Raw genomic sequence first — 27,716 nt, forward strand, 5'->3', positions numbered from 1 at the left:
CAAGTTGTTGACCAGGCGTACGTTCATTTATTTGCTATTGGAAAACTCCCAAAATATGACAGGAAATCTGTGGAGTGATGCGTGTGCTTGCAGATTGCAACGGGGTGAAACGAGAGAACACAAAACAGAATACTGGTCGACCATTGCCAAGAAAGAACAACACAGGCTGTACATTCGTGGGGTTTGCATGTGATCGTTGTTGATATTGCCAACTGCTGCAACATTCCAGTATCACTGGCATCCTACATATGCTCAAGTGCCACACACATCACCACATAGGCAAAGGCCAACCACCTGGCACCACTGTTACATAGGATTTGGACAGTGTTTGCAAGACGATTTATAGAGTGGGCTGAACTTGCCAAATATATATATATAAACTGCCTTTGAAAAACGTGGTGACTGCGACCGGCAGTTATGAGCTGCTGAATCCTCAGCCAGTAACAGGTTACCCAAAATACTCAAATGAAAGTCCTGGAAAATGGCATCACTAATACGTCGAACCTCAACATAATGAACACTGATACACCGAATTAATATGACTAGGTTAATTTTTAATCTTTCTTGTCAATATCAGCATGTAACGAACACACGCTTATAAAGAAAATTGCATATCTGAAATGCATTTGTCTCGGATGCGACTTTATCGAAATGTGCAACACTTCGCAGGTCCCTTGCAAGCTGTAACTTCATAGTAACTTACTTTGCACACTGTTTACACATTGGTCATATGTTGACCAATTTCAGTTACAATTAGAAACGAATTTTGAATAGTGGGTTCATTCATTGAGGCTGTTGAAATATGATGTATTGTGATCTGCAACAAGCCTTCGGTTGTGCAATCTTGACACACCACTACAGTGCCTTCTTTGCCAAGATGTGGATATGTGCATGGCACTGCAGCTAAGCTCATAAACCAAAAAATACTGAGGTAGCAAGGATGACAAATGAAAACATTCATGGCCTTTCTGACAAAATATACACACAGCTCTGAAAGGTGCCAGCAGTGGCCAGAAATGGGATATCAGTGCACAAATACAGTTTAATATTTCTTTTTTATCAAGTGTGTAATACTCAAGAAAGCAGTGTAGTCGAAAAGTGGCAAAAAAAAAATACTTGTAATTGAACCCCGTCATAACAGACATCTTGCTGTCCTTATCGCATCAATAGCATTTGTGTGTTTTGCATGCCACACAGGAAATAACACTTGGCTTATTCTGCATGTAGCAGCAATCTGAAAATATTAATCAGGAACAAAAAACCTTTTCATTGAATAATTCTTACTTCTTACCGTTAAAATACTGCAAGTGGACTTTTTTTGTGAAAATACTGCAAGGTGTGGCAGTTAAATATGTTCCAGATTAACAAGACTAACATATTACTTTATATGGGTCAGCAATTTGCAGCAACTGCAGAGTTGACAGCAACTGCAGGGAAAAGTACAGCCGAACGAAGATATAACACATGGATATGATTATCGGATAAACGAGGTAAATCTAAAATTTGCACACTTTACCGCCAGATATAAGCGTGTATGCTTATACCGAATGTCCGTCGTAACAAAGGTATTTTGGTGTCAAGTGTGACTTAACAAGATTCGATTGCATGATCCCTTACTAAATTCAGATTAGAAAAAGAGTAGAACACCGAAGTAACGTCCATTCTGCGGCACCCAGCCAAGCGCAAGCCCGAGCACACCAAAGAGAAATTGAAGTCGTATCTAGGACTACTGAAAGCCCTGTCAAATCGGCTTCCCATGCTCTCGCACAGAGTTACACCGGTAGTCTGTAGTCGCCGCATACATTTTTGTTGCAGCAATGATTTGTTCAGCTACACACTGCGATTCGAGTTCAGGACAGCTGACTGTGCATCCCGACAGCTGTATGCGCAGAACACAACCACTTCCCGTATGCTTCCCACTGGAGCCACTTACATAATGTACATAGCACATGAAGTTAGACCCAAAGCCCACAGCTCAGTGGAAGTGACAGCACAATCACCAAGCTATGACGGAGTTCAAATTTGAAGAGATAGTGAACTTGGTAAAGTACCATGCATGCTAATACTCTACAAGACTCTGCAATGGTTCTAGACAATCTCGTCTTCCTTTGATGCTAACCACAACTGGAAACTGACTGGATTTGCGGGTAGGTACGGTGCGGTTCTCGTAAGTGTGAAGGCAAAAAAATGAACAATGAAGCCATAACAGTATACTCAAGTGTACATTTCAAGAAAAAAAACAAAAAATGTGTAAAGGGAGACAAGATTCTAATACTGAGACAAAAATAGAGCTCTCAATGGGTCGTGATGCTTGCAAGCAGGTATCAACAAAGCCATCTGTTCCCTTGGAGCAGTAGTTTGTTCGTGCGACACCACAGCCCTGCAAACTTTGGTTCAACGTGCTTGCATCTCGAACATGCCGTCTGTTGCACAACCAAAACAGGAGGCTGCTTGCAGTCTTCCAAGGCACTGCCCTATAGAAATACCTGCCATCACAGGAGTGCACATAGATAACCTGTAAAGTCATACGTGCAATAACGCTAGCCTACTGGCCAGTGCTACTGCACCTAATACTGTGCAAGTAACTGAACAGCTAAAACCCAATGCAAACTAAAAGCTCAATAAGACTGATTAGTTTTAAGGTGTGTGTCTTGCTTTTTTTTTTTTGCTACAACCTATATATTGATACCATGAAAAGCTGCTAGCTTTAAGGCTGCATTGTAACAAAACAATACTGTAGGAACACATTACGTCCATAAAACTCACTGTATAAGTGCCCTACAAATGAAGAGAATGATTGCATCAACATTTGCATCAACTTTCAAGTATTTTGTACATACAAAAATGTGCAACTCCTACTAGCTCAAAGGGTCAGTGCAAACATGTTTTCTGCAAGTCACCTATTATTCCATCTGTAGTCACCATAATGCACTTCCTCCACTAAAAGTACTGGCCTGTCACATTTTGCAACAAGCAAGCGCAACAATTTGTTGACGCATACATTTTCAGGCAACCAGTCACTTCAGGGAGAAAGCGCTAAAATGTTGGCCTGCTTTGGTTGCAGAACAGACCGCGCAAGCGAATTGATGGCTCTCCCCACCCACTCTCCTCTGTGCATTTTTCCTTGCCCTGCCGTCAAAACATCATGGTTATGCTGCTTGCTGCCTCTCCTGTCGCCAGTAGTGTGCGTCACATTTTGCTTGGATGGTTCTCAAACGAATGCCATCCTAAATTCTGCATAGCATGATCAACAAGCTAGTCTGAAGCAGGACGGCCTGATGGTAAACTCAACTTTCAAAGCACACACACTGACACACCCAAGAGGCATATGCACATTTTAAAAGCAGGCATGTCATGATGAAATTGCAACAGGTGCAAGCAATCATGCATTACAGTAATGAACAGTGTACACGTCTCAATTCCTGCTGACGGGACATTTCTGGGACTGGCAAGGACAAACAGCGCTTCCCATGCGATCCAAAATCGCTGCACCCAAATCACTTCATCACTTGCTCCAAAATGCCCACATCATCACTGTCCACCAGGCAAGGGTGTTGGTGGGAGAGAATTTCAGTCAGGCTGGGCCGGTGTGGGAAGGAAGTTTCCTCAAATCCTCGCTGCAGTGAGGACACATCTTCACACCAGGACTGGTTCGTCCGACGATGCCGCCGGTGGCGAGCTGGCGGGCGTCGGATATGGTGATGCCCTCCGCCTGGCCCTCCGCCTTTCGCGAAGCGTCGCTCTGATTTGGTCCAACTTTCCCCTCAGCACCCGATGCTCTTCCTGATGCAGGCTTGTCGCATCTCTGACGCGCGGCGACGTCGGAGGCGTCGCATCCCCACCCATCACTTCACTGCCGCTGCCCGAAGCAGTAGAGGAGGAAGGGGAAAGGTGTTGGGCACCGGCAACACCTAAAGTGGTGCCATTATCGCTGGCAGCTGCAGAAGGAGCCGTGGGTGATTGTGTCGACGCAGCTGAGGCGCTCGTTGGAGTGAGAGGACCGCGCCAGCCCTGGCTGGCACCAAGTAGGTCGCGAAGAATGTGCAGGATAGTGGCAACATGGCGACGAGGTCGGCCCTCGCCATCTTGGAGCTCGGGACCCAGGGTGCCCGAAAAGCTGCCAGAGTAGACGCCCTGACCCAAGTGGCGCAGCTGGTCGATGACAGCTCCACTGCCAGGTGCCTGTTCACACAAAGTATGAAAACCTTTGGTTATGGCCATCAATATGCTAGAGGACATCTATCTGTCCTAACCACTCTACCTATCTTATTAAACTTGACTGCATTGCACCTGGTACGAAGGGGCATCTAAAAGTAGGCATAGGCATACCAATAGTATAACAGCTGTTGACCAATTATTCAGATGCGGTAAGTACCACCCAAAAGTCTGAATACTGAGAGTCTACGCCCACGAGTGTAGAGTAGCAAGGCTGTTATTCACTCATTTAGTGACTGCTCCGGTTCTACCCATTCTCTGTCTCCTCTCGCTACCTCCTCTCCACCATTCTATCTACGTCCCCTCAGGACTTTCACGTTCATACACTTCTAACCGCTGCAGCTTCTGCAATGCTTTTGTGAGGGGTCACAGATAATTACAGCAGTCGAGAGTATTGTGGCAATGCCCAGGGAGCTCCAGAGGGCACTGTGGCGACGCGATGGAAAGGTCTAAACGAGTTTCTCATGTCGCCATTCCTCTCTGCTGCGCTCCTGCCATGTATATGAACCACCCCCCAACTTGGCGTGCAAGGGCAGCGACAGTAGCAGCAGCAGCGGAAAAGTCGAAGGAAGAGGCGAAGAATGCTTCACTTTGAAAAGTATTCCACAAGTATCCAAAAAAGCTTGCAAAGTGCATCCCTGATGTCACCAAGTCAGCCTGTATTTTGACCATCATCTTGCTGTCGCGGAAGATAGGTGAAAGTATAATCAGTGCTTGCACTAAATCTGTATCCCCTGGAATCTTCGAACAGAGGTCCACTGCACTCTGCTATCTGAAAGATAGCAATTTTCTTCGCCCCCTTTTACTGTCCAGTGCTTCCCTCACTTCATTGCAACCCTTGATGGTGTAAACAGCAAGGGTGGGGTTGGCATGAATAAAGGCTGCCGGACAATTATAGGCAACAAAAGCTTGTAATAGCAGGCAATAAAAGTTGCTTGCAAGGGTGTTAATGCACTAAACAGATGCTGGACCCATGTGGCAGCAACATGCAAGTGTGCACACGTACACGCTGCCACCACATGGATCCAGTATCAGTTGTCTAGTGCGTTAAACAGCGCGGTCACAAAAGAACTTGTTACTAGTTGCTGTAGGCTTGCTAGCTTGGCTCGACTGAACCAGCAGTTACTATACTGAATACGCCAGAATACATAGTAGTGTTCCTTCATTACATGTGAAACATAACATGTCAAAAGCAGGGTGCCCCAATGCCTTTCCGTCTCCCCATTGCTTGCTGGGTGAGGACATCTTTTTGAAGGGGCATTTGCTGCTTCAACCAGCTTACGCTGCTACCATGCCCAGTTTACATCATCGATATCAATTAGCCACCCTTCAATTGCAGCTTCCCCTTGCCACATGGCAAATAAAAAAAATATGGTCATAACTCATCTACGATGACTATGCAAGTATGCGGTTAGCCAAAACAAATCATGTACTAGGCATGCTGGGCTCCTCTCTTGCGCATCCCTTGCTGTCTCATCTTGTCTTGTTGAGTGCCGAATGAATTCTGCTTTTGGCAGCACGGCCATACCATGTGTGCACACAACAGTGGTGTCAGTACAGAGGTGGGACTGGCCAAAGTCATTTTGGAGCAATTTTTGGAGCAAGTAAAATTGCGTTTTGGAGCAGCTTGGAGCAGACAAAATTGCATTTTGGAGCAGCTTGGAGCAGACAAAATTGCATTTTGGAGCAGCTTGGAGCAGACAAAATTGCATTTTGGAGCAGCTTGGAGCAGACAAAATTGCATTTTGGAGCAGCTTGGAGCAGACAAAATTGCATTTTGGAGCAGCTTGGAGCAGACAAAATTGCATTTTGGAGCAGCTTGGAGCAGACAAAATTGCATTTTGGAGCAGCTTGGAGCAGACAAAATTGCATTTTGGAGCAGCTTGGAGCAGACAAAATTGCATTTTGGAGCAGCTTGGAGCAGACTAAACTTCATTTAGAGCAATTTGAAGCAAATAAAATCGCATTTTGAAGGAGTTTGGAGCAGGCCAATCTTAATTTTGGAGTAATAATGGCATATGGTAGCGCACTTCGAAACCACGATGGAACACAGAATAACCCAACACGTAGCGCATAGCAGAAGTGCACTATGTAGTAGCTATAGCATACTAGAATATGGAAGAGTGGGTCGAGCGGCGGCACGGGGCATGCTTTCCTGTAAAGCCAAAAACGTCGATGGCACTACAATCGAACTATATATTCCCGCGCCGACGCTCATGATGACAGAGGAAAATGTTCTCAAATTGTGCGGTCCAATCGACACAGCAACAAAATTTCCGGGTCACCATATGTCACCGCAGACCCAGACAGCCGCAATAAACCCCGAGCTGGTATAATGTAAAACTATTTCAATCTGTTTTTATTGCGATAGCAATTATATGGACACGCCAGGCGCATTTGTGCCGTATTCGTCGCTGTGATGATCTGTATAAAGTCTAGGGGCGATAACATCGTCGCCGTGCGCCGTATGCTGTATGTGCAAGTTAAAGCATCAGAGGGCGAGCTGACGATGGCGGATCAATCGTGCGTGTGCAAGGAAGGAAAGCGGGGAAGAAGTGCGCCGTCTTCCGTCATGCACAAGGCACCAATGTGCACCACTGCACTCTTTTTCGGAGAATGAATCAGCTCACTGTTCACGGCCACTACCGGAGTACATATGCCGAAGCCGTTATGGTGCAGCGTGGCACAATTTCGGTCAATTGTCTGTGTTTGGCGCAGTTTGGCACAGGAATACGCGTTTGTATCAAAATGGTACAATTGGTGCAGGAGTCCCACCCCTGCTAGTATTACGAGACTGCCACACATCAGGTTTCGGTGACACTAATGGCCCTTCTCGCGTCCGAGGTCATGTCGCACTTGGCACGCGTATTGAACTGGCCACATATGAAGCCAACACAAGGAATTATTTGTTGTACTCTCAGGGAACCGAGTGCTCTATTGCTTAATTACTGGGCCGACAGCTATCCGACGGAGACAAACATTTTCTGTCGTTACTCTTCCAAATCCTTGAATTTACTGTACGAGGTGCGAATGCAACACTGAAACAGTAACTCAAGCGCAGCAATCCGAGTTTATCTGCAGTTTGCAGGCCGCCCTCTCCGAGTTTCAACAAAATGGGGCACCCACCGCCTCTGGAGGGGGCGGTGTGGCAGCAGGAGGAGCAGGGCAGTTGGGCGAGGTGGGTGTGGCCGGTGGCGTCTCAACTGGCGGGCACAGTTGCAGCTGGACAAACATGACGTGGTCCCCCAGGCGCATTGTCAGGTGCAACGGGGCACGTCCACACAGGAAGTTCTCCACCTACACAGTGCAAGCAGGAAAAGCGTTAACAAACCAAAACTCCGCACCACCACGTCACTGCTCCGATATCACATGCATGCGTCTTGTGTACAGTCCACCTACTTCAGGAAGCTCTGCTCTGTTAGAATACAGCCGATCCTCCGTATAACAAACAAATAAAACTAACCATCGGTGATAAAAAAGTAAATTTTAAATGCTTCCTGTCAATATCAGCGTGTAACAAATATATGCTTCAAACGAATATCAGATATAACGGAGGTATTTTTGGCTTTGGATGCGACTGTTATAGTGGGGTCCGAATGTATACTGTTTTGTGAGCTCCATATTTACATTCATTTGTTTATTTCAGTTAACTGCAGGCCCCAGAGGAATTAAAAAGGGGAGCAGGTACTGTTTGTGTAATTAAAAATCAAGTACCAGTCAGAACAGATGAACAGCAAAATTAGTGCCACAGCTTAAAGGTACATTTACAATATTCCTGCAAATACAATGTTAGCGACTCCATCGTGAAAATGGTCGTTGTTCATGGTTACAATATCGGTAGTAAGGTGAACAAGGAAAGCACAGTGGAGGTGCAAAATGCCATGCGCACTTCAGGGAAGATGCTACTTGTATTACACACTAAAAAGGCCAATAACCAGTGCCAAGACAAACTTTAACTGCCTGCATGAATGCTTCTCTAAATTAGGTAAATTCTTTTAAACTGGAAAGTGGATGAAGCATTTCCGAATACTTTCGAGCCCTATAAAAATTTTAAGTAGGATTTTAATCTGCTATCGGTTATGTTATTTAGACTGTCAAATAAACTTGTTCTTCTAGTGCACATATTAAGTGACATGAGTAACATAGACTAAAAAAAAATGCACTGCCACTTGTGCTGATGGCATATACTTATTAACAAGCTTGCCATTACGTCTTTAAAGGTAGCGACAAATGGAGGGGCTTGTATACCCCTTGGGATAAAATTAGTGCCAGGCCCTCATTTGAACTTCGTCACACTCCCTTGAGGAACTTTACCAGGACAATTTACTGGCTATTTGCGCCACTAAAAGGTCGCTAAGACTAGAAAGGCAAATTTGTCATTAAGGTGTGCTAAATTATCAACGCTGGTAATAAGCAGCGGTACAGAGTGACACTTTTGCTTTTGTTGTCAAACTGCAAAGTAACTCCAGTTGTGCAGCACGTTTAACGCCATGCGACCCACCTGTGCATCAGTCAACGATTCCAAGGCTTGCATGACGCTCTGTTCAGGCTTGATGGCCTGTTGGGTTAAGAACACATCAAGAGGAATTTAGCAAATAGTGGTACATTGTTACTAAAGAACAACGTGAGACTGCAAAGATTCTTTACAAGCAAACAATATCCTGTGGTAATACAGGATAGGCTATGGGGGCAGAGCATCTTCTGCACATGTTACTTCGTTAAGTAGTTCAACAATTTGATAGCACTTCTCTTTCAATTTCTCAGAGCAGATACCAAATCAGCATGGCTTGCTATTCACAATGGTTTCACACTTGCCAAAATGTCAAAGAGCAAAAAAGATATCAACTTAACACTGGCTGGTGTACTTTAGATCTTATTTTAAAGTGCGTTAGTAAACAAAATGGTTGTTTTCTGTCCTCCAGCTTAAACAAATCCAAATGAAACTGTGGTACTATATTCTGAAATGCAGTCATGCATGCACTTCGTCTCCATAGATTTCTCTTTGATTGCCACAGGAAACAGCCCTCAAAGCTACTTTTGCTGGGTCATTTTGTTTTTACATTCACTGCAATAATAGGTTACAACATGAAAATACGATGTTTGTGAAAGCCTTCTCCAGAACATCACACCACATACCTGTTTGGGAACCCTCATCACAGCCCAGCATTATCTCCTTTAGGCACCAATTAATTTGGTATATTGAAAAATCAGTTTCACAACATTTCTTGCATCTTTAGGATCACAAAAAGTGTAGAGCGGTAGAATGAATTAACAATTTCCATCTCTTCAGTGAGTTGTCAAACTTCCAGAATTTGGACTCCACGTGAGAACTCTACAGCAATGTCAGATATGAGAACAACTATTTCGTGCGTACCGTAATTGGAAAGCACCGATCCAGCCACTTGAAAGATATGCCCAATGCAAAATTATTGAGCAAAACGATGAAACAAACCTGCTACATGACAACATACTGACACCGTGAGCAAACACCAAGCCGTCTACTTTCCAACTCGCTGCACAAAACATGACATAAACTTCAACTACAGCAGGTGCCAACCAATAACTTAACAGTTATAGTCCGCTGAAAAATGTCACAGGAAAAAAAAAAAAAGTCATAATGTACGAATGACAATGAAAAGCTATGCCATTGAAGGAACACTCCTTATAATATATGAATGCCTCGTTGTGAATGACTCACCTGTAGACCAGTTTCCACACTAGGCAGCAGTGTAAGCCGTTCTCCGTCGCGCACGTTGTTGGAATCCAGTGTGCCCTCTTTTAGTTGCCTGCGTAGTAGACAAGACAAAACAGCACGGTCAATCTACCAAAGCTTTAACTGTGACACAGCAATGATGTTCATTGCAAGAAATATTCCCCCTTTTGGAGAGTTCGAAAAGTGATTCCTGCATGATTGGATTGTTCCAGCACAGCAGTTACTAAACAACTAATCCATCATCTGCTATAGTTACAGTCACAGAGGCGAGATGCAAGAGTACTCTTGTGTCCACCCTTTGGGCACACATCCGAGTTCAAGCAGCCTTGACTGAACTACCCCTAATGGCCCAAAACTGAACTACCCCCTGTACAGTTTTGGGCCATTAAATGCTATAGTTACTTTCCTGGCTCTCATTATTCATTGCACTGACCCTCACAAGGCAACATAAGAGCTTTGGAACCTACTTTGACCACCCGGGGTTCTTTTATGAACACCTGATGCTCGGTGCATGAGCATTCTTGCATTCCGTGACCAATGATCAAACCGGTAACCTCACACTTGGTAGCCCAATGCCAGAGCCCCTCAGCCACAGCAGTGGGCTCCCCGACAACCCTGGGTTTGATCACCTGGATTCTGTAACGTGCACCTAAGTACACGAGTGTTTTTGCACTGAACCCCCAATGGAATGCGCTTAACACAGCTGGGAATCGTGCTGAGCAGCACACTGCCACTGCCCCACAACGATGGGTGCAATTCACATGCATAAAATTACGATTCCAGCTACTGTTGCCACCGCACGGGTGCCATTGTGGACTGAGCCACTGAGGATAGAATATTCCTCCAACCTGGAATGCCACACTAGGAGACGACACGGCTGCTCACACTGTTTCCCGTACTCGCATGCCTTTTGGTGTTTCACGAACTGCAATTAGAGCTGCAGGATAGCTATCTAGTGGACGTTCCTGCCAAATGGCAAAGACGATACAGAAAGACAAGCTAAAATAAACTAGTCTGATAAACTTTTAATGTATTTTTGTTTTACAAGGCCAGTAATTTTTTTTTTTTACCCGGCCAGTGTTTCCCACACCACAGGTTTGCTGCCTGCAATATGCCGACATAAAAATGGCTGCCACCCAAGATATCTGGGAACACCATCGGCAGAAGCTAGAGGTGTTCGTGGGTCGGACGTCACGGTCCTTGCACCCATTCTCCTACATGCGCCCTTTGCAGAATGCTGCCAACGGCCCCGTCCTCGTTGGGGGCTGTAGCCTGTAGGCGTCACTACTGGGCGTTTGCCTTCAACCAGACACGCTTATTTCGGCCGACCCACCCGAGTTCATTCCTCGTACCCAAGCTGTTCTCTGGATCGAGTCGGAAGTGAGTGACAGTTAAACAGCGCAATCTCTCCCTCCCACCCCTCCCCGCAAAGCTCTCGAGGAAAAAGTTTACAAACACCCACGACATTGTGCCCGCGCCCAGGTGAAGTAAATGGGATATGGAGGAGGGGAATGCAGAGGCGATGTACATACAGGAGAACGAACGCTCAGCGAGTGAGAGAGGGAAACACGATCGGCGGCTGGGGAACCCGGGCACGGACCTTGGGCTATCGATCCACCCCGGCGTGACGTCAACGCTGACGTCAATGGTCGAAGCGTGCGCCACAGCTAGCAAGCAGAGGGTAGACGGGTCAGGGCCTGAGCGCCACTGGCTCCGCACGAGGCGCAAGTTTCTTCAATTTATTTTTTTTTCTTCCACTTCTCGCGGGGCCACCCACTCGTCCTCCCGCGCGCTTCTTTCCTTCGCGTGGCGCGCGTTCGCACTCTTTCCCGCCACCAGAGAGAAAAAAAAAAAGGGGGGGGGGGGGGGGGGCGCTCTGTCGCCGAACCCTGCGCTAAGGTCAGGTCGGCGCAGCGCCGACAAGTTCAAGAAGCGTCCACGAGTGCGTCGGCTGACGTCATTCCGAGAGGGGCTCCGGAATCCGTTAGAGCGCTCGCAATTAAAAAAATCAAGCCGGCAACCAGCGCGCGACGCGCACGCTGAAACCAGCAAGCTTTTACGTACTCCATTTACCGTGGCAGTTTGCTGCTCAGCTCGCAGTGTGCTGCCTGCATCTCAAGCGGCAATCGGTACATGAAATGCATTTGTTTACATGCTATTTTATTTATTACAAATAAAGTGCTTGGGCACTCCGAAGTCATTCGTTATACAGGTCACTTCGCTGTAAAGGTCACGCACCGCAAAGCTCGCAACAGAATGGGGACGGAATTATTCCTTCGTTCTACAGGTAATTTCGTTGTAGAGGTATTCAATTGTGTGTGTGCGTGTGTGTGTGTGCGCGCGCGCGCAGTCGCGAAGTACGCAACGATTACAGGTAGCCGTCCATCGGTATATAAACGGTGCGGCGAAAACAACCGTATGCGAGCATACGTTACACTCTGTCGCGCCAAATCCGCGCACTGTAGCGAAAGCTAGTGCTCGTATGGCCTCCACCCACCTCCGTGTGGCCTTCAGTAGGGGTCACGCGACCAGAGGCAGGCAATGGAGGATCCTTCGTCTGGTTCTGTGTTAGCAGTAAACTTTGAGGCCGGATCGAATAGTGTCACAAGAGAATCGAATAACGAATACTTTTCGAATGGCTTTCAAATAATGGACAGTCACTTTCGCAATTAATACGAAAGGGTGTTCACATCCTATAAGCATTCATAACGCTAGCAAGTTTCTGTCATTGCATTGCACACCTTTAGGAAGTGTGTAATAAAAGCCCAAATTGAGCATTAGGAAGGACTACGTTTATTTGCATGCACTGTACTCCTCAGAGAGTGCAAATGATCGCTGTTCAGACGGGAAAACATGGCCCTTTGAGCGACGTAGCCTATTCCACTACACATATAGTCCTCATGTTTTATGCGAGGATGAAATTTACCGTACTTTTGCTCCACTTTTAATTTTAATTGCGCACAATTGACGTTATGAAATATGCATGAACTTTTTCGTATTCGTATTTACGAATATTTGAAAGTTTCGAATGTTTGCACCCCTCTACCTCGTGTGCAAGCATTCTGGTGTCTGCACACCTGATAGACAGATAGGTACACCAGATAGGTGTAGCGATGCTTGCACACATTATCTTGTGTGCAAGCATCGCTCTCAGTTTTCTTGTGTGCAAGCATCGCTGTCAGTTTTGAAACCTAGCCAGGAAACAATACGCGCTGGCGATCTCTTCCGCAAAAAATCGAGTATCAAACTGCTGCACGGTCGCCAAAAATAGCCGAAATTTCAAAACAAAGCCTCTCTAGGGAAAACCTCGCTTCCTGTCGGACAATCACGTTCACAGGCATAAACGCCTCTGCGCCAGACGCACTCGCTGCAACGTCACCGCTCATGGCACGTGACTTCTAGGAATCATCCAATGAGGAACGCACAAAGAACACCGGAAGTAGGAGGCGGGGCTAGTGATGTAAATGAGACGCGGCCCCTCGGCTGCCGTTATCGGAGAAGGGTGGCAGTGAAGGGAACGGAGCTTGTGCACATGTCCTACTGCGCTAAGTAGTCTGATTGCGTTTGACAGCGCATTTAGTTTCTTGGCAGATGTGCTGAATCACCGTAGATTCCATAATTTGCATAATGAGCGCAGCACTGCAGCCGGCGAGTTCGCAAGTCATATTCACTTGGAACGAATTCTGAGAGTGACATGACATTTTTCGAGATATGCGGCGCTAAAGTGTGCAACAATTTACTTTTTGTAGCTTCAGTGCATAAAAAGGTATTTTTGTTTAAAAAAAAGTAAAGGGAACAACAGCGCATGTTTACCGCAATTTTGACACAGCTTATGTCAATTTCACGAATTTTGCTGTATGGGATGAATAAAGGCAATTTTCTAAACTGGTGCAAATTCCAAAGTTCGTTCCAATGCGCCTAATAAATCACTCGCTTCAATTCGGAAATTGCAATATGTGCGTTAAAGTAATTAGCTAAAATGATGGTTACTAAACTTGGTTATTCATTTAAATGTTTAGATTTATCGAGTAACTGATGTTTGCCTCCTCGAGTAATCTAGATCAAAGCGTAGATTTCTGCTATATATGCGACAGAAGATTTTTAAGAAAAGATCTTTCAACTTAAAAACACTTGGTACAATGCCGTTACTGGAGTGATGCGGTAAATTTCGCACGGCCTCACAGAAACCATCAAGAGCCTAATTGTGCAATGATTTTTCTCTGTATCCAGTCATCTCGCTCTTTGTATTCTAACACGATATATAGCACAACTAAACGATACGCATCAAAACATCATTCAGCACCACTATATGCGGTAGTCATGGCTCAGTTCTTATTCAAGGTACATTTATCATTATTGTTATTATTATCGTTGTTCAATAAGTATCCATCTTCCACGCCTTAGAAAATGTGAAAGTGGCATGCATACTTCCCTGGTTACAAAATATCGTTTCGAAATACAGGACTTCGCTTCATCAACGCTGTCGTTAAATGAAACAACCAGCATAGCTGATAATTTTGAAGCGTAGTCAAAAATACAAAGGAAAAGGCTCATGTGAAATACGCCCGCACCGCGTGATAGTGAGTGTACTAGACAATAGGCAAGCATTACTTTCCTGCCGCCGAACGCACGGAGCCTATGGGGGAGAGAAGAGCAGAGAGCGGAATGGCGTCACTAAAGGGTACTACCAAGAGAACAATGCCCCGAAAGGGCCGACAATCTTTTGCAGGGCCTATTTCTCATGGACCGACGCGCAGATAGGCGTCAAAAATATATTGTATATAAGAAGAAGAAAGCAGAGGCAGAGTAAGCCTTGGCATTTGGCGAGGCTAGCTACCTGACGTCACACTCCCAAGCATGGGAAAAGGGGAAGAAAAACAAAAAAAAGATACTAGTAGGTAGCGTTACGTGACTATTTTGAAGTCTAGCCACAAAAATATAAAGAAAAGGCTCATGGTAAATATTCACTTCACCCCGTGATATGCCAACGGTAATTTCTGGAGATTACGGGATATAGTTGAGCGGGTGACGATAGTCGATAATGACGAGGGCGTCACTAAGGGCTACCGCGAACCAAACAATGCCTCGAAAGATCCGGCAGTCCACTGGAGGGCCTACTTCCCAAGAGTCAACGCGCAGACAAGTCCCGGAGAGAAAAGGGGGCAAGGTCAGAAGAGGTTCCCTTGCCGACGAAGGGGAAAACTACGAAGGGAAACCGCGGAAGTAAGAGTGGTCCCGCGTAAAAAGTTCCACATTCTCATCCGCTTTAGTTTAAACGTGGGGAAAGAAGCCAAACATCTCACATACAACTTATAGTGTGAAACTATGTCACATACAGCAACGAAGTAAGACAATATCATAGTGAGCTCTAAATTTGGCTTATTTTTCCCGCCTTTTTTCCTCCGCGTTTGGCCAAATGCGAAATACGCTGCTTCCAGCGTCTGCTCCAAGAAACCAAAAAGCGCTGTACAAACGCTGCCGGAATAATTGACAAGCTCCGCCCCTGCACCTTTTCCCTCCATTGCCACGGAAAGTTGTGGCGAGCATAGTATTTTTTTTTTTTTTACCTCTCCTCCATGGTGATAACTCCAGCCGAAGTTTCCGCCAAAACGTGAAGCGCGTCTCACAACATGGCCGCCCACACCAGACGCACCGCGCACTCGTGGGTAAGTAGGGACTCTTCAATCCGCCGCCGCCCCCTCCGGCCGAGAAACGGGACCTTGTACCGCCGAGAGAGGGAGGGCGAGACGGGGGGGGGGGGGGGGGGCAAGGAGGAAGGAATCGATGCCGGCTACGAGTGGGCGGCCACGGGGGTGAGCATTGACGTCATCGAGCAGCCGCCCGCCCACACTCTGCCTGGCCTACAACACACGCGTCGCGGTAGAAGCGGCCCGAAAGAAAACGTGCCGAAACAGACAAACGTTCAAACAATCGCACCGCTAGCAGGATTCAAGGCAGCACCTCCCCCGTGCCCGCGCCGCAGCAAACTAATGACGAACTTTAACCTCTCACGCTAGAATCGTTCGTATACGAGCTAATTCCAGCCAATCCTGATGCTGGGACATATTAGCTAAGGCGGTTGGTCAATGATGTTGCGCGCGAAATGCTTTACGAATTCGGTCCTCGGTGTTTTTTGCGCCTCACATCCGCGAACATCGGCTCCGTCACGCTTCTTCGTCGCTGAACTCGCATCCTCCTGAGGACCCTACTTCGTACACTGGATGTGGCACATCGTTTTCAATCCTAAAAATTAACTAACGTAATTACGTAACGTATTTAAACCGCGAATATACGGTCGATGCATGCAGAAATTTATGAAAGTGGTTTTTGATCATACACATACTTGTGCCACCGTGCTTTGGAGAAAATCATGTATTCCATCACGCCATCTCCGGCATCAGCCCAGTATACTACAGTCGAACCGGATATATCGCACCTGAAGGGGATTACAAAGAAGTTCGATATATATTAAATAATCCGGAGCCCTCCACTACGGCGTGCCTCATAGTCAGAACTGGTTTTGGCAGGTAAAACCCCAGAAAGAAGAAAAAAAGAATTTACGCATAAGCTTTCAAGGGGATTTTACAGCTATTGTATATATACACAATAATTCGTTATATCCAGGTTCGATATATCCGGGTTCGACTGAAAAGAAAAAGGTATTGAAAGCTTCGCTTTAATAAAGGTGAAACGCGCATCCTGTGTCGGTGTGCCTGTGCACGCGCGTTGCCGTCGTTTTCGGCGCTGATTCACAGAATGCAACTCGCCCAGATTTTCACCCTACCGTAATAAAGGAACTACACACTTGAAAGTGTACATTTGTTGCGCTGCATGGTGATATAGTCGAACCCGGATATATCGATACCACATATAACGAATTATTGTGTATAGCGAACAGCAGTAAAATCCCCTTGACAATATCTGTATGCATTTTTTTTATTTCATATATCGAATTACCTATATATCGAACTTTCTTGTTGTTCCCTTCAGATTCGATATATCCAGGTTCGACTGTATTTAGGTAGCAAGACAGGACCGGCAGCCGCGATCAGCTAAGTCCGGGAGGGTTCACCTAGCAAAGCTTCTCGCTTTAAGAACGCCTGCGTGGGAATAAAGTGCAGACTCCCGACTCATTTGCGCATGCGCAGACTCCTTTGACTGCGCATGCGCATGTACCGTGGCCCCTAGTTCTTGCGTGCGCGCAAGCCGCTTGCGTCCCCTAATCTAAAACTAATATCGACACGGCGCTCGGCAAGTACCACGTCGACGGATGGATTCATATACTGCCAGCGTCACCTTTGAAACGGGGTGGCGGCGGGGGCCACCAAGCTTTTTTTTTTTTTTTAACCTTTCTTATACGGTCCTTTCCACCACGAAGCTTCCTATATGCGATTCGCACTCTTGCAACACTGCATGTAGTAAAGCTTACACAGCTTGCTCGCGCGTGCAAGATTATAGCCTGCCCTGATCGGCGGCTAAGTGCTGTTGATGTGCTGTGACGTCACACCCTTTGGAACGGGCGCAAGTGCTGCACCCTAACCGCGATAACAAGAATTAAGATAAGTCTCACAAAAAAGTGACATTTTAGGAAAAATCGTAAAATGTCACAGTCGACTGCGCGGTCTCAGTTAATTCAGGGGCGTCCGCTCGCTACCCTGCGCCGCGTCGCGGCTAATTTGGGCGGCATACGAAGCTTTCCCATAAAAAAAAAAATCGTTACCAGACAAAATAAATATATTAAGCGACTGCGGTAAATGCGGTTTAAACAAGCTGGCAGTTAGGGCTAGTTAGTATGCTGCACTTCGATCGCATATCGGCACAGCAAGCAAATGGTATAGAAGCGCCGCGCACGTTTGGTCCTTTTGTCTGCTGCGTTGACGTAAACAAACAAAAAACAAAAATGTCACTATACTCCTCTGAGCCCTAGCTTCCTGTCGTTCCGTAAGTCTAGACGCGCGGGAAAGGAAAAAAAAAAAAAAGAAAGTAAAATACAACTTCGCATCAGTCGCGCCAGGTGCTTACGAAAGGTATACACTACTCGCTCCTCTAACCCGTGCGTATAAAGAGACTCCCACACGGCATACCCCGGGCGGAGAGTTTGAAATGCCGAAGAGTGGCCAAGATACAAACGACAAGCAAGCAAGCTCGCTTGCTTGCTACGCGCCCCGAAGCTGCGGATAATACCGGTCGCTTCATGCGGGAAAGGACGCCATTCCTACGTCACAAAACGTCACCGCGGCGACCTTCCACCAAAATCGCGCGCCCGCTTTTCGTCCGCGGGCTCACCGTTTCCCTCGCCGCTCATCTCGCGGGCAGGCTGAACGCCGTAAACAAGACGGCAGCGTGACGTAACACACTGGCCGCGCCGGTGTACCTGTGACGCAACTGCTGGCCGTCAGGCGACGCGACCGCGCCGCGGTGACGTCAACAGCGTCTGACCCCCCCTCGAAGATAACCGCCTTCGGCCTCTAATTACGATGGACTGTCAATAAATGCGTCAAACGTACATAATGTTTTGTTCCAAGGTGCTGCGTACTCCAGTTGAAGCAAAGTAGAGGTGGTTCGATGATTATGCGGGCAAATAGACGTTGGCGGTAACGCGTTATTTTTTTTTTTTTTTTTTTTTTTTTTGAGGCTTGAGTCCCAGAGGTTTGCTCAAAGTTCTCTCGCTAAATCAGTATTAAAGGTAAAACTTAACTGTATGTAAAATAAGGACATCGCAAAATTGTTCTTCGGGGTTAGTGCAGCGAATGCTCATGCACTCCAAAATTTCTGAGCACGGAATAACGACAAGGTAACTTGCTTCACTTATCTTACTTTTTTTTCGCCATACCTTAATTTGTGAGCGACGCAGAGGGCGGTATCAACGGTATTGCAGCGTAATTTAAATGCATAATTACAGCCTAATTGCAGCATATAATTGGGGTGTATAAGGTCACTTACAACGCACTCAGCTCGCCGACGAAACGCATGGCGGCAGAGCCACTCGCCGGATATACTGTCGCAAATTCCCCCGTAAACGCGGAACTCGCAGACGCCGCGCGTGCGCACATATCCATCGCGCGACGCGAAGTGCGAACGACCCCAAACATTCGCTGCTCGCCCAACACGTGCGAACTAACACGGCCTCAGAGATTTGCGCGTGAAAACCAGCCGGCGAGCGCAAATCTAGGAGGTCATGGAACTAAGCTACCGGTCATTCACATTTCGCACGCCGACTGCGCCAACGCCTCCTAGGAAGCGATGACTGCGCACGCGCAACTTCTCGGAGACCCACGTTGGCGGCGCGAATTCACGGCATTTTCCAACGAGTGACTTCCATGCCATGTTGGGTGGACGCCCGCCGGCTCACGACCGCATGCTGAGTGTTGTGCGTGTAGCAGACGTGTCTCGGTGAACTCCTCGAGTGAACTCTAAAAGAAAGACTTCGATACTGCGCACTCACTCTTCAACGTCTTGTGATATCACTTACCGTTGTATTTTTTTTTTCTTTATTGCAATCAACTGCGTGTGGAAAACGCGTGTGTGAGAACCGTAACGCCGAATACAGAACACGCATGCCATGTTGACAAATGTCAGTGATTTTAGGGAGGACTACTACACGCCATATTCGTGAGGTGCCAGCGCTTCTTTGTAAACTACACGCGTGTCCGTTCTTTATGCGTTCTTTCTGCAGTTTTACCATGATTAATAAATGATTGATAACCAACTCGCCTAGCTTTCAGTTCTTGTGAGAACCCTTGCTAACCTTCTAAGTGCCAGGTATATCCACCTTAGAGAGATGCCTGGAAATATGATCAGCGTCTATAGATGATGAAGCCTCTTGTGTGCCTACGTGCACCAGTGTGAACGCTTATCGGATGATGTAATCGCTCTTTTTTTTTTGTTTTTTTTTTTTGCCAGGAGCGAATGACATTGCATTTGTATGTAATGTACATACAGTTGAATCTCGTTATAACGAAGCCGTATCTGACGCGAAAATACATTCGTTACATCCGATATTCGCTAGAAGCGTATGTTCGCTACACTAATATTGGCGAGAAAAGTTTTACATTTACTTCGTTATATCCGATAATTCGTTATATCGAGGTTTCACTGATGTATGTATGACAATTTGTGCACCTTTGTCTTGTGACATTTTGTGTATCTATAAACAGTACATCTACTATGTGACATTTTAAGCTGTATTTCTCTACGGTGACATTTCGTGCTTTGAATTTAAAGACTTGCGCAATGCAATTTTATAACATTCTTTTTTTTTTTTACCTTTGCGACAGTATGTGACATGCGACACATTTTCACGTTACTCAGGTGAAAAAGGACTAACCGCAGGACCATCTGTTAGTGCCAACATTGCCTTATTTATTCATTATTCCATAAAAAAGAGGGAAAGCTGTTACACTTGCGTATGGCAATTACTTGCCGCGATAAACACATGTAAGAAAAAAAAAAACAGAAAACGAAAGCAACAAGCAGCCCATGGTTTATAAAGTGGTATAGAATACCCAGTTAGAAAATTCAATATCGTTCTATTCTAGGCAACCATTTTCTTTTCTCTCTCTCTCTCTCTCTCTCTCTCCTTAACGTCACATTTCTTCCCTGCCTAAACGGGAGCGTTACGAGTTGAACAAGCGACTGATCCGTTTCCGAGCGCACACAATTGCCAAGTAAGGAAGGCTTAAAAGCGTCACCGTTGCTCAACCACTGCACTCGAAAGAAATTTCCACACGCGGCTGCCGAACCCGACCGACGCCGCGCGGTGCTGAATACACGCCTCTCGAGAACAGAAACGCGGCGAACGGGCAGCGACGCGAGCCAGAGGTTTCGGAAGCCACTGATGCGCCGCGCGCACAAAAAAAAAAAAAAAAGAAAGAAAGAAAGAAACGGCGAAGAAGGAGTGCAAGGGGGAGAATGGTCGCCCCGCAATACACCGTCCTCTCGCGTGCACAGAACACTGAGCGAGCCGAGCGGGCAGAAAGGTCAGCGGTCCAAATAAGTGCGCGCTCGCGCAAGCGGACAGGGGGGCGCCTATAAAGAAAAAGCGAACGACGACTCACTGGAGCTTGTATCTTTCTCCATTTTTTTTTTTTCCGTTTCCCCCAGCTATACACGGCGGAGCGCGCTATTCTCCCCGAAAGGCCAGAGTGCAACGACGACGTTTCTTCTGTGCCTTCTCGCGTCGAAGCATGCGGCCCTTCGCAAAATGCGGGATAGCGAAATAAGCATGCTGGGATATAAGGGAGGAAAGAAAGCAAAAAACGACTCCAGGCGGCCTTGCGATGCTCAGTTGCGCGACCTTTTTCCAGTGAACTCCCCCCGCCCCTTCCCGAGGTCGCGACCCGTTTAACGGTCGCCAACTGGGGAATGGAAGGGAAGAAGGGAAAGAGAAGGATGCCGCACGAGGGGTAAAGGGGACGGACTGCTGGAAGCTCACGGGTCAGGGAAACCACAGAGCAAGGCCTCAGAGATCGGACGACGGCGCGCCCGCCGATCTCGGAACCCATGAACAAAGTTGCCTACAAAAAAAAATACTAGGGAGTTTGAGAAATAGCGCACCCAAGCGTCGAGAGCAAGCCACAGGCCTTGCTCTCATGTTCTTTTGTATGCATTTTGCGTTCTTTGGTGCGCCTCTTCGCGTTCTTTTGTAGACAAAAAAAAAAGGGGGGGGGGGGGGGGGGTGTTATGCGAGATTGGTTTAGTCGGCTCTTTCTGTCGGTAAGCCCACGAGTTCATAGCGACATAAGACTTGGTGGTTATAGGCTTTCAGCACCCCTTTTTCATGCCATATATCTGATAATGGCTACACATATGAATATCGGGCTCCACAAAGCCCGTGCTCTGCTGCGCACTTAAATACCGCAGCCGCACGCTCACTTTGAATGACCGTTGAAATTAAAAGGTCACCGAAACTCGCGAGCCCCATTGGCTCCCCCCCCCCCCCCCCCCCCCCCTTTTGCAGGCTCGCTCAAAGGAGCCGCCCCTTGGCTCCCCCCCCATCCCCCCCCCCCCCCCCCCCCCTTTTGCAGGCTCGCTCAAAGGAGCCAAACAGGCACGCGCATAGCAATGACCTCTGGTTTCAATGGTCACTGAAAAAAAAGCGAGCTCGTGACTGCGGTATAAAGCAGTTTGGACTGTCAAAGTAATCTTACGGTCATTAACCAGGCGGAAAAATGATTATTACTAGAGAAACGAAGTTCGAACTTGCCCCCTTTATGAGCTTAGCGCAGATGCCTCAGCGCCGGGGCGTCAGTGTAACGCCACGAATTTCTAAGTACAGTCGAACCCGGATATATCGAATCTTAAGGGGATCACAAAAAAAAGTTCGATATGTAGGTAATTCGATACATAAAATATAATTGTTATGGAAAAATTTTCAAGGGGATTTTACTGCCTGTTCGTTATACACAATAATTCGTTATATGTAGGTTCGACTGCATTTTGTCGCACTTACATCGCGGAACACGGGAGGGACAGGAGCACACACACACACACACACACACACACACACACACACACACAGCGCGCCGTATCTGCAGCGTTTTGGCGCAGGAACTGTGCCAAAACTGAAGTATTCGAAACTCGCTAAAACGTCACACAGAACTCGTTCAGAACACAGAACAGAATTCGTCTCGCATCTGCGAAGCCTATTCGCTCGCACTAAGCGTGAGCCGTTTTTTCTACCGAGCTGCGGGACTCCTTAGCCAATAGGATAGGCCGAATGCCTCTCGAGATGTGTTCATCTGCGCTGCATCGTCTGCTCACCGCCACAGTAATTCGCGGTATATGAAGTGCGAGCGCACAGGTCCTAACATGGCACGTATCACTCTAACGTATCGTGTACAAAGAAGAAAAACAAAAACTAATCCTCTCGATACTCATACAGTTACGTCCGGAACTATATTCCGCTGCGCAAGGATATGACGCGCTTCGTACCTTCGGCAGTGCTGGGACTTTTGAGATGGGTGATATTACAGTGAGGTCAGCAGTAACCTCCGTTCTTCCATGTATATATAAAACGACCACTTACTACTACTACTATATAGTTTCTCGCCAGAAAAGAAAAAAAAAAACTAGCAATGCATGGTACGTTCTACAAAATAAATAAAGGAAGGGTCTATGATGCGTTGCATGCAGCGCGCGCGGTCGGATTGGAGTGCATCGGCGTGACCTCTCGTACTTCTGAAAGGGCGACGAACAGATAACGGAGAGCACTCGATAAGGAAGTGACTACCGACTTTCTGGGCTCAACAAACTTGTTTTCGCATGCCCCCCCCCCCCCCCTTTTTTTTTTTTTGTTTTTTTTTTACGTTTCGGCGCCTGCCCGAGCTTATCACCACGAGACGCGCTGTTTGCACTTCCGTGAACGAGAAACATCACAATAAGGTTAAAAAAGAACATTCTCACATTCGGATCTGAAATAAACAAGGTTCATAAGCCAGGTTAAGTTACCAGGAAACGAAGCAACTCCCGCAAACAGGAAAGTGGAAAGGTAACAGGAAGCGGCATGAACGATAAACGTTATGAAAGGGGAAAAATCGATGACAAACACTATCCGAGTCACGTTGCAGCCCTTTAGCACTGAAATGAGGCTTGAATGCCACAGGGAAGGTCGATCGAGCTTCCCATCAGACGTAATAGTTCAAGCCTTCAAAACGGACGTGATTAAATAACTGTGGTGTTTTAAAGACTCAAATGCTGTGCCCCACATTGGCATGTGAGGCACATCGTATAGTGGGGGCTCTGGATTAATTGTGATTGCCCGGGGATCTTTCACACGCAGCCAAAACACTGCACGTGAAGGTTTTTGTTTTCCGGCCCCATCGGATTGTGGCAGCAGAACGCCACCGCGATGGCGTTAGGTAATGCAGGTTAGGTTAGGTAATGTCTTAGGTAATAACATTTAGAAGCGACAACAGTCGACGCATTCGCTGAACTTTCTAATCGCGAAACTTGCACGGCACGGCAGATGGGAACATTGCCACGAGCAAGACAATTTCGTCGTCTGCTAGCGCCGGTGAAAAAAAACCGAGGGCGGCCGCCCACGCAGTCCGCCAGACGACGACACCGACGCCAGCGCCGCCGTATCCCCGGCCGCTGCCTAGCGACGCGCGTGCGTCAGCCCCGGGGTCTGGGCCCCGCGAAGGACGCGGTGGCCTCGTGACCCGTCATCCCACGGTTCCGATCAGCGGTGCCCTGCATCCCACGAACGGGAAACACAAAGAAATGGCGGGACGCAACACAGTGGCGAGGGAGCAAGGAAAAGTCCCCCGCATTTTTCGGGGGACTTTTCGCCAACCTTTCCTTTCTCAAACGAACCGCTTAGTATCACGATTGGCTAGCATCTTTTTCTTTCTTTTCACAGGGTCACAAGTACACCAACAGTGGCAACCCACTGGAATACGCGCGACAGAAATGGGGTGTTTCGGCCCCCTCACTCAGGCAATGAAGCGAGAACACGCGCAAAAGCTGCACATATTATATTCCATTGTACGTTCCTTGGCGTTTGGTCGCTGTATTGTTGATCCATTAATTGAAGGCCAACTCTTAACTTTCTTCGATTCCATATGGGTCGGGAAGGACACCGCACGGTAGACGGTCATCGAAACATTTCGTCAACTCGAGCTTCTTGAACGCACACCAAAATATAAAGCTCGTCCCATATGAACGCTTCGTTTTTCTTCGAGCTGAACATGAAAGTATGCAGGATGTCAACATCACAAGAAAAACTATAGGCGAACAACATTTATTAAAGGCTACCGTCGATTACCACCGGCAGTCCGTGTTTACAGCCATGGAATGTTTTCTGTCGACGAACTATGCGCAGTGACGCTACTCTGACGTTTAGAAGGCGCCGCAACTTTGAAGCCGCCCTGCAGCGCTTGGTGCGTTCACCATGTTTGCAGACTTCAAGAAAAACAGAAGTGCTTAAAGCAATGGCTTCCGAAAAGCCGGAACCATTCGAAAGATCATGGGGCGAACGTAAGAAAAAGAAATAAAGTGAAACACAGATACAGGGAACGCGCTAGCAGACACAAGATACACGGAATCCGCTAGCAGACGACACGGCGAACCAAGCGAAGTCGGCTTTGCGAAATCCATATTGCAAGCGCAGAAGCCACGGCACATTTACTTCACCTTGCCCGTATTCAAAGATCGCAAGGAGACACGTTCACAGCGCGTTCACTTCGAGCGAGTATTGCGTAAAAAGTGCAACTGGAGGGAACGGAAAAGTGTGCACAGACAAGGCCAAGTTGCCGCAGGGGAGAATGCGCACTTTGGCTTCGGCAGACCAACGCGCGCTTTTTTTTTTTTTTTTTTTCCTCTCCCTGCAAGCGTGGGTGTCCCCGCGCTCTAGCACGAACCGCCACGGCCCGCAGGCAAGGAGCCGTGTACGCCGCTAAACCCGTGCAGCGCTGTCGACGCTGGCGTCGCGCGATTCCTGCAATTCACGCTCGCAGGCCTTCATTCGGGCCGGCGAAGGTAACTTGGCGGACGCTGCGCTGCACGCATGCACGTGCGTAAGCGGGGGAGGAGGCCGTGTTCGAAGGGGAGGTTGCCGCGAGCCACCCACCCACCCACAGAGCGGCGGAGCGTGAGATTTCTGGGAAGGCAAAACCTCCGCCGAGGCCGTCGTGGGCGTTCGTTCGCACGAAGCCAGCGAACCAACCCCCGGCGGCGATACGCACGCTTCCGTTTTGTGCACCGACGTTGGCTCGATGAAAAGAGGCTGGCGCTGTATTCACATTGCAGTGCTTTCAAGAAGTTCACGAACGCCCACTCGCGGTCAAGCACTGCGGTGCACAGCACGGAACGCGAAACCGCCCGGGGGTGTTAGGAACAGGCGAAGACAAGGCACGAGTCGCTGCCTTGCGACGTGCTTGAGAGTAACACCGTCCACTCCGTGTATGCGAGGGCCTGCACAGGATGCATTAGGAAAGGAGAAGCGTGCGTTACGAAAATACCTCGACAGCTCGGTTCCCGACGTCGCTCGCACACGGCCTACGCGTGTTCCGTGCATTCAAATACCGAAGCTGCTGAATTGGTCGAGAAGGCCATGAGAAATACCGCACCCGAGATCCGTTTCGGGACTCCCACTCGAACACGCGCAGCAGACGTCGGTGACGTTACAGGCAGGAAGCGCCGATCGTCAGGGGCCACTGATCCACTTCGATATCAGAGCTCGGCGCCAACTAGCGCAAACAAACGCCGCAACGGTAGCGTGGAAAGCACTGGGGAGAGCTCGCATGCCAGCGGACGCGCGTGCGTGGGCTCCTGTGCTATTCGGTGTCGCCGAGCTATTCGTTCACGCGTGGGCGACGACGGGCAACGGGGCGCCCTTTGTTGCAAGCGGCACGGATACGTGCGTCGTAGCAGTGCGTTCGAGGCGGATATCCAGCCTGGTTCCTCCGCCACGAAGACCACGTCAAATCGCGTTGCCCTTCGTCGAAAACGGCACGGTGGACAGGGTAGCACACGCTCCCAACTCCATTCCCGCACTTGTGGCACGTCAACGCATCAAACACGAGTCCCCCAAGCGTGACGCTACGCGCGTCAACGAAGCATAAAAGGGGAATATCCGAGGTGATAAGCACGAAACAACCGAGATCGCCGCGTTATCGGGAGCGACTGACCTGTTGCGGTGTAGCAGCACCATCCGGTCCTTGGCGAGCCGCAGTCGTGCCGAGAGCGTCTTCTTGAGCGCGGCGACGGTGCACTGCGGTTGCAGCTGGAGCTGCATGCGACCCCCGGTCGTGGTGTGCACGCTGATGGTGATGCGGGGCTCGCCGTTTTCGGTCGACATCATGGCCGTCGTGCTCCCCGCCCGCTCGCTCCAAGAAGTGCCGGCAACGACGGGCTCCAGCGCGGCACCTGCTCTTCGGCCGCGCCTGCGTTGGCCCGATGCTGCCCACGCTCGAGTGTATTTTTTATCTCCTCGTCGTTGCTTCCGCCGCGCGCGCTTCCTCGGCCGCGTGGGTGCGCGCGCCTCCCAATGGCGACCGTTGCGCGCCCTGGCGCCAATCGTGGTCTCGAGAAGAGGCGTACGGCGGAGGCGTTTCTCGGAGCCGCAATCCCGCAACTAAAAGCCAAACTTGCTTCAAAAGTTGGCGCGCAGAGTGCGCTAGCTGCGCGTTTGCAAACTGTCGCGACACCTATGTGTAAGTTTAACAACTATTTGTTGCTTAAACGGCGTATTAAAATGACAAATGTGTTATTATTAGTTAGTAATAGATGACGCGTGCAATATAGATATTGTAGCTTGTGGGCTTGTTTTGTGCTACAGTTCTGGGGTCTCTAGCGGAGTGTAGATTCGCGACTTGCGCCCTTCCTTCATGCCTTCATGATGATGCGTGGCCAGCCTGCCTTTGCTGGCGACAACGCTGACGAAGTGCGCGGTTTGTGGAGGCAATCCGCCGGTCATTGATCTCGCGTTCAGTTATGTGCAGCTGGTGAGTCAGCTGCGAGCGTTTCGCGTGTCATATCGCGACTGCGGGAAGCCCGGCTCAACGGAGAGGCGTTTGCGCCAAGAGCGTGCGGGCTTTTCCAAACGGCCGGCATTCGCCCTTCAGTATCGGCCCATGGATGACGGTATTTTTTATTTTTTTTTTATCTTGGTCCCAGCTGATCGAGTCACTACACCGTGACCCAGAAAAGAAATACGCTGTAAGAAGAAATATTGTACTTCGAAATGCGCCGTTGCAACTAGCAGTTTGGTAAAGCCAACGCAATTGACGGATAAAGCGTCGCGGAAGCTGCGCATGCGCCGCGCGACTGTACGAATGACATCGGT

At 48.1% G+C, this 27,716-nt stretch overlaps 1 protein-coding gene across 1 annotated transcript; it reads right to left on the bottom strand.

Moving 5' to 3' along the window:
- Positions 1–26,899, bottom strand: LOC119433240 (midnolin-like). Its single transcript, XM_037700387.2, has 5 exons — positions 26,560–26,899; positions 9,914–10,001; positions 8,717–8,773; positions 7,342–7,512; positions 1–4,182 (listed from the first exon to the last, which is right to left on the bottom strand). Exons 1-5 carry the CDS (start codon positions 26,730–26,732, stop codon positions 3,637–3,639), a joined length of 1,035 nt encoding a protein of 344 aa, XP_037556315.1. The 5' UTR covers positions 26,733–26,899; the 3' UTR covers positions 1–3,636.
- Positions 26,900–27,716: the final 817 nt, after the last annotated feature.

The sequence above is a fragment of the Dermacentor silvarum genome, chromosome 11 (assembly GCF_013339745.2).
Source record: "Dermacentor silvarum isolate Dsil-2018 chromosome 11, BIME_Dsil_1.4, whole genome shotgun sequence".
Classification (NCBI taxonomy): Eukaryota; Metazoa; Arthropoda; class Arachnida; order Ixodida; family Ixodidae; genus Dermacentor; species Dermacentor silvarum.